We start from the raw sequence: 8,334 nt of genomic DNA on the forward strand, positions 1-8,334 counted from the left end.
TAGAGTTTCTTCTCACCTAAAGTGCAAAGGTAATCAAACCAAGCCGTTTTCCATGCCTTTACTGATAGCTCCTCTAAGTATTGAGATCTATTAATGTTGGACACAGTGCTGAGAATTAATTGGATGCAGCACAGCAAGAAATTTGGAACTGAACAGACATTTGACACTCCCAGAGTGTGTGAATAACTTTGGAAAGTGTGTAAAAGTGTGTGAAAAATAATTTGGTGAATAACTTTCCTTCTTTTGTTTTTCCTTCTGTTCTTTACAGTCACTGGGAGAGCGCTGGGCAGCAGTGTGTCGCTGGACGGAGGAACGCTGGAATAAACTTGAGGAATTTCAGCTGGTGTGGCAGCGGTTGCTTGATGACCAGGTGAGGCCTGATACCAAAAATCCAACATTCCAGTGTAACAAATCACAAAATTGATGAGGCCCCTTTATACATGTTTTCAAATAATTGCAAATATTAAAAAACATTTTCAACTTTAGTTAGTCTGTAATGTTGCTGTTTGAGCATAAAAAAGATCTGCAAAGTTACAAAGCTCAAAGCCCACTTCAAAAGGAGATATTTTATTTAACAGAAATCACTTTTCAAAAACTACAATTAACGACTCGTTTGAACTACAATGCATATTTTCTGGGATTTGTGATATCACAAATATCGACGAATGGGGCGAGACCTGGTTGAGCTGCACTAGAGAAGGCAACAAGTGTTATCACTATCAGAGACACGCTAGCTTTCCCAAGGCAGACAAACTTAGAGTGGTTCCAATCATCCAGGTTTAAATCGCGCTCAAATTGATTTGATTTTGACGTAATATTTACACTAAAGCTCGCAGGCGGCTATGGTAAGGGGCATGACATTTCCCAACCAGGCGCCAAGTGGTGCCAATCACAACACACACTAGCCCAGCTAACCAATCACAGCACATTTCGTATTTCAGAAGGCAGGCCTTCGTTTGAATCAGGAACTATTCGAGCCGTTCATGCCAGACTGGGGAGAGAGGTGTTGTAATAATGTAAAATATGTGAAAAATAATGTGTTTTTCGAACAACCTAATATGAGAGCCTGTTCTAGTACACCCCTAAAACAAAATCAAGACTTTGTAAAAGAGCATAATAGGACCCCTTTAAGTTTGTAAATTTAAAAAAAATGCTTTCATGATCAATTTCTGTAGTGTTTGAGTACTTAAATATGTTTGTTTTTGCCCATCCATACAATAATTTCAGTCCAGCACAAACCTGAAGTTACTAAAGCTTCTGGCCAAAAAATAATCAGAGGTGTGCCTCAGGGCTCTGTGTTGGGCCCCATTGTATTGTGCTCTTATCTTGGACTTGGAATGTTCATTGAATGCATTTAAGGGTCAGATTGCTATTTTAACAGTTTAGGCTGCATTCTGGGAAAGGGTGAGATTCAATTATGGCGGTTTATGACTTGCAGACACCATTACCATTGACCCATTACATCATTAGTGTAGAGTGCACAGCACACAATCTTATTTTCACACTTCCCCCGTCTGGACCACTTCCGTCAGTCTGCAAACCGAACTGTGATGTAAAGCAGAAGATATTGTCTATGATATTACATTCAATTAATGCTTTTTATGCCAAAGTACTGTGTAAGGGAGGGTAGTATGGTTATTTTCTCTTTTTATTTGGAGCAATATATGAATGATGAAGCATTTTTCTATTGGAGAATCAACTTTCTTCTCATCCATTCAGAGTTTATTTGGATCATGGCTAGCAGATAAGGAGAAGGCCTTGAGTGAAGTTCAGACGAGTGATTTTAAAGACCCTAGTGAAATAAATGCCAGCGTCCGCAGATTAGCCGTGAGTAGACAAACATACATAATTTCATATTTGGAATTTGATATTACTTGCCCATAGTTTTGGTTATACGTTTAAATAACATAATTTTAAGATTGTAAACTTAGGTTTTACAAATAACAACTGAAATCTACCAGGTTGATAAGAGCATTGCTGTTTTGTCCTCTGACTCTTTGCAGAGTCTTAAGGAGGATATGGCCCAGAAGCGGAGGGCCCTGAGTGCTCTGTCAGATGCTGGACAGGATGTGATGGTGCTGTTAAACAGTCCAGCTGCAGCTCAGAGGATCGAAGCAGACACAGACCTACTGACCCAACGCTGGGACAACCTGGTCCAAAAACTAGAGGACTGCTCCAGCCAAGTCAGATAAATGCATCTCACGTGTTTATGTTAATGCACATTAGCTTTTTATATGACCTTGATTCCAAGCTTTTGTTCGGTTTCCAGGTAACCGAAGCGGTGTCCGTGACTGGGATGCCCCAGGTACAGGAGAAGGTTTTCATGGAGACAGTCACAACAGTAACAACATGGATGGAGCAAACCTTCACCAGCAGTGACCGAGAGCTACCGCCACCTGCCCCACCAAAAAGACGACATCTTGATATCGACGGCGAGCTCAGGAGACTGTACGAAAAACACACCTCTTCCTTGTAAAAAAAACACCAAAATCTCTTTTATCAGTCCCTCCAGGATTTTGAGATTGTCAAAATCAGTCAAACTTTGTATTTTTTACTTGCATTTTTGTTTTATTTTTGCAATTAAAAAAAAAAAAGTTAACTTGAGAGGGGTAAAGCAATATTAGCTAAAATCCATAATTCCAAATCCAAGCAAGTTATTTAATACATGTTCAAATGTTCTGCAACTTTATTGCAGTGAATTCCATTGTAACCATATGAAAGTGTTTAAATGGAAAGAAAAGTTGCCGTATCAGGCAGTCCCGTTTGAGCAATGGATATATATATATATGTATATGTTACTGAATATAATGTATATTAGTCCTCATAATGAGTGATTTCACCAGTAACTATCATGAAATTGTTGCTTTCATCATGCGGTTTTGACTGTTCATAATGAGCCCATTTGGGAACCATTAGCATAAGCTATACAGTGTTTACAAACTTAACACACTGCTCTGTTGTTCTGCTCAGCTGTAGCACTCCCTCATGTGAACCCGGTGTGATGTTTATATGTTTTTTAGAGCTGAAACTGATGTTCCCAAGCTTTTGTCTCAGCTGGCTGCATGGAAGTCATCTGCCCGAGCTGCTGAAGACCCCCCTGTCCTGAAGGAAAAACTACAGGTGATTTATTATAACAATAACATTTACCTGTTCATATATTTGGTCTACTGAATATATTTTGTCCCATACCTGTAGACCCTGGGTATGGAGCTTGCTGAAAACGAGGGGGCAGTGAAAGAGTTGGTGCAGAAAGGAGAGAAGATTATTGAACACCTGGAGAAAGGTAGGGGATTGTGAGTGATTTTCTCGATAAATGATGGTTCCTGTTTTCTCCTACTGATTAAAATCACTCTGTCTATACAGCAGGTCTGTCTTCAGAGGAGGCCCGTTCTGGCCTGGACTCTGTGCATAAAGAATGGGAGAGCTGCCAGAACCTGATCCAGGATCTGAGGAATCGAGCTCAAGTTCTAGAGCGAGTGGCAGCGGTTCAATCAGGACTGAAGGCTGTAAATGAATTCCTGCAGGATCAGGAGAAGTGGTTGATCTCCACAAAAGGGTTTAGAGCCAAGGACAACCAACAGGAACTCCAGGCACTCAAAGATGACTGTGAGGTCAGTCAAATACCAGGCAATTTTTATGCAAGACACTTTACTCAGATCAGATGTTAAAGGGAATCTAGCAGTATACTCTTAAAAAAATAAAGGTTCTTTATTGGCATTGATGGTTCCATGAAGAACCGTCAACATCTATAGAACCTTTCTATTGCACAAAACGGTGAAACAAAGTTCTTCAGATGATTTTATTATCAGGTAAAAAACAAAACAAAGAATCTTTATTTTTAAGATTGCAGCAACAAGTTAAAACCCACTCTGAATGCCTTATGGGATTTTGCAGTGTAACATAGAGTTGTTAACAGAGCAAATCTGTACTGTATGTGCTGTACTATGTTTCAGGCTCGAATAGCAGAGCTGGAAAAGCTTCAGCCGCAGGTGGAAGATCTCTGTTCTCAGACGGAGCGTCTGGCCGCAGAACCTGGTGCCCCTGATACCATGAGGCCCAGTGTGACAGCGCTGGCATCACGCCACAGCACAACTATTCAAGAGCTCAAGACGCGGCAGCAGGACATCACTATAGGTATACATTTCCAAATTGCAGCCTTTACACTACGCTCTCATAACATTTAAAGAATGTCGCTCCATCCTGCAATTTGAGGGAACTTGGGATTTTGAAAACCTGTAGTTGAGCTTTTCTATCTAAGCTATAAATATAGAGAAATTAAATCACTTCTGGAAAAAAAGAACAACACGGTCTTAAAGGATTGCATTTAAAGGGAATATTTCAGCCAACAATGTCATCGTTTATTCACCCTCATGTCATGTCAACGCATGTTCATTCTGTCAAACACAAAATAAATTTTGAAGAATGTCCAACCTACTCTTTCCGTTCTGTCAAGCTCCAAAAATGACACAAAAGTACCATAGAAGTTTATGTGAGCTGTCCATTAGGCAGCACACTAACCAAAATGCTACCTCAAGTTTCAAACTCTCGACATAGGTAATCCCGCCACAGCTAGCGCAGGAGACGCAACTCACAATTGATTTCAGTAGAGCAGTTAGCATGTTGTTAAGCTAACAATGTGAAACCAAACTCATGGTAAAGTAAAGTGTCCATTAGATGCTCATTTGAGAACCTCACCAAAAGTTGTAGATCATCCAGAGCCCTCATTTCTAATATTAGTACATGGTGCTAACAATGCCAAGTTTTTATTCTCTGAAAAAATTTCCTTTAATTTTGAAGTCAATTTGGATAAAAACGTCTGTTTTTGTGTTGCGATTGCAACTACCTTAAATGCTGCCTAAGTAGGCAGTTCACTCGTTTTTGGAGCAGATCTACAGAAAGATTGAGGCTCACTGAGATTTTTATAAGTCCCGGGGCTTGAATTGGTGCCAAGGGGTGCAGTGCCTCTGTTTCTCTGTCTCCGTTTCTCTTGTTCTCTTCAGTTTTATTTAAAGACCGAAATAGTGACTTATGCAACAGGTAAATCATTTGTGGAGCCAACAAGAGCAGAGCCAGAGTGAGAGAGAGCAGTCTATTTATGGCTGTAATGTCAGTGTGGCCCATGAGAAAGCTTTTACACACTGATAAACCTCTGAGTGTGTATGTTTGCTAGAAAGAGCTCTAAGTAAGAGTACATCAGTGTTTAACCTTAAAGCTTGAGCAAATCTCTCTCACACCCACTTTTAGCCAGCCATGGAAATGAGGGCATACCATAGACTTCTATTGTTTTACATACAGCTAATTATGACTATAGACTGACCCCATTCTGAAAACCTTTCAGAAATAAATTTGATTAAACCAGAATGAAAATGGCAACAATAACAAAATGTTTTTCTTAAAAATAGTTTTTCCTAATTGAGAACATTCCCAGATCTCCCAAATTGATGTTTTTTTTCAAATTTAGCGAACTTCTGGGACTATTTTGTGCTCAAAGTGTAGTTAAATAAACACACAAACATGTTTGCTTAGCTGATTAACATACCATAGACTACTGATGTATTTCTATAAAGCTAATTGTTGCTTTATATAAATAAAGCCTACAATTAGCTAAAACAGCTACAAATAGCTTTATAATAGCTTTATAAAATTTATAATAGCTTTATTATAAAGCTACAAGCTAAAACAGTACCTTTAACAACACTCACACTATTTTTGCTACTGTTGAGAGACTGACAACCCCCCCCCCCCCCCCCCAGATTCCCAGTGAAATGCTCTCTGACAGCAAATGCAATGAGTTTGCTTGCTTCCTTTTCTGAGAAGATCAATAATTTCAGAAAGGAGATTAGCACATCCTCAAGTTATGCAGAGGTCAGACAGATTCGATTTACTGAACGAGCACTGTGCTACGCCAGAACTGATCGCACTGTATTTTATGTATAATCATTTTCTATTCTTAACTGCTTTAAATTCATTTTAAATCAAATTTTAAATCATTTTAAAAGTGTTGAAGTTCCTTGTTTTATTGTTGTGATTATTTTTTATGATTATTTTACTTCCTTTTATGTAAAGCGCTTTGAATTACCATTGTGTATGAAATGTGCTATATAAATAAACTTGCCCTGCCCTGCCTAATTATAATGACTAGCACAAACCCTTATCCCTTAAAGAAAACATCCATTATTATTACTTTATTTATTAATTATTTTTGCCTTCAGGGATGTCCTCAAAAGGAGTTTTTGTCTCATTCATTTTGGGCAATTTTTCAGCAGTTTTGTCCCCAAGGTATGGCTGCATTAAATATAAACAGTTGTATGTTCGTGGGACAATCGGAAAGCTAATGTTCCATGATTTGACCTGTTGACCTCTAACATCTGGGATTCAAGCTAAGCAAACGCACACCCACACACAATGACAAACACAAAAGAGCCACAGGCAGTTATTTTTAGTCTCCTCTCTGATATTCAACAAATAAACATCTTGGAAGGAGCCGGTTCACATACATTATTAATCACAAATGTCAAAATCCAACAGAGATTATTTTAGTGATGTACTACAGAAGAGGAAGCAAGCATCCAGATGTACAGTAAATACCACATGTGTCAAGGGGCTGTTGTTGTTTGGGTAGTTATGTCAAGCATTGTGACATGCGGTACTCCTTATAGCAATACTATATATATATATATATATACACACACACACACTCAGAGGTTATTTTTCTTATATCATATCATAGCTCTATAGCATATCATGCCATAGGTTGTATATCATATATTCCAATAATGGGCCTGTATCATACCATATTATGCCATTTATCATATATATAATATACTCATTCATATCATATCATGTATTGTATTGTGTCATATAGTATCATAACATACAGTGGGTACGTGTATTCTCAGTGGGAATACTTAGGACCATGTGATATTTCAGTTTTTCTTTTTTAATAAATCTGCAAAAATGTCAACAATTCTGTGTTTTTCTGTCAATATGGGGTGCTGTGTGTACATTAATGAGGAAAAAAAATTAACTTAAATGATTTTAGCAAATGGCTGCAATATAACAAAGAGTGAAAAATTGAAGGGGGTATGAATACTTTCCATACCCACTGTATATGTGTAATTTGGGATATACTATTGGGTATGACATTTTCATTCATATCATATAATATAGTATATAGTATTTGATACATGCCATTTGGCTTATATATCATAGCATATATCTTAAAATGCAGTTTTATGGACATATTATTTGACACAGAAAGACTGAATATTTGTTTTAAAAATGCAAAACGGCTAAAATGTGGTGAAAAGAATGAATAGTGACCAGTAACAGCATCAAAACTTATACTTTCTCTTAAGAATTTTTTGTAAATCAATATGAGTTGGATTTGTGTGTAATTTGTCGTTGTGTGTCTGTAGTTTTGTCCAGGCTGGCGGGGTCCAGAGCGCTGCAACAGATGGAGTCCAGACTGAACACGGCCAGCGCTGATATCAGAGACATCACCACAGCTGAACAGGGAGTCGTTAAAGCTCAGGTGTGTGTGTGTGTGTGTGTGTGTGAGAAAGGGATGCTTGTATGCAGGGTCTACAAGTCCGTTTTAGTCACACCTGCCAGTGGCGAGTGAGACTATTTACCTGAAATGAAAGTCGTTGAATACGTGTGATTGGCCGCAGATAATTTCTTTAGTAGACGATTTATACTGTATGTCTTTGAAGTCACTCTCGCCTTTTACAATAAATCAATGAGGGTTAAAGCCTGTTCATATCAAGGACAATAACTTTAATGTTAATTACAAAAATACAATATTCTAAAGGTGTGGTGAGATTAGTGAGATTTCACAGGCGGTGACGGTCTATTGTGTTGGTCTAGCATTGTGCCATATGTTGATTCTCTGTTTGAATCTCTGCTTGATCCGTGTGTTCAGTCTCTTAGCTGACGTTAGCGTTTGGTTTTTGGATGCGTTTCTTTCTTTAACTCCATGAATGATGGGAAGAACGCCAACAACTAAGTGAGCAAATGCTGGCTGGCATTTGTTTAAAGTTCTATAAATATTTATACTCTGCTGTGTTGGTCTCTGGCCTGAGCCGGGCGATGCCCACGTGGCACAGAAGAGCTTCTGATGGCCGTCTGCACAGCTCTCACCAGCCCACACAAACAGACAGAATATGACCCTACATCCAGCTGTGTAGTGTCTGTCATGCACAAGAGCTGATTATGGACTGTGAGAAGCAGAAACTCCTATTTTAGCCATGACTTGTTTCTGTGGGAGTGGAAGTGGTCTTTGGAGGGGTTTTAGGTGATTGTGGGTTGAGCTGTGTCTCCATCTGTGGATGT

The 8,334-nt window shown here is 38.7% G+C and overlaps 1 protein-coding gene across 1 annotated transcript; it reads left to right on the forward strand.

The window, feature by feature from the left end:
* Positions 1-268: 268 nt before the first annotated feature.
* LOC107577030 (utrophin-like) lies at positions 269-7,624 on the forward strand (the record flags this gene model as incomplete). Its single annotated transcript, XM_016263151.1, has 9 exons — positions 269-370; positions 1,720-1,827; positions 2,004-2,183; positions 2,270-2,448; positions 3,021-3,120; positions 3,196-3,283; positions 3,367-3,611; positions 3,954-4,134; positions 7,419-7,624. Coding segments are annotated over 9 exons (1,389 nt in total), but the record flags the coding sequence as incomplete, so codon positions are not given.
* Positions 7,625-8,334: the final 710 nt, after the last annotated feature.

The sequence above is a fragment of the Sinocyclocheilus grahami genome, unplaced genomic scaffold (assembly GCF_001515645.1).
Source record: "Sinocyclocheilus grahami isolate Dianchi unplaced genomic scaffold, SAMN03320097.WGS_v1.1 scaffold4927.1, whole genome shotgun sequence".
NCBI lineage: Eukaryota > Metazoa > Chordata > Actinopteri > Cypriniformes > Cyprinidae > Sinocyclocheilus > Sinocyclocheilus grahami.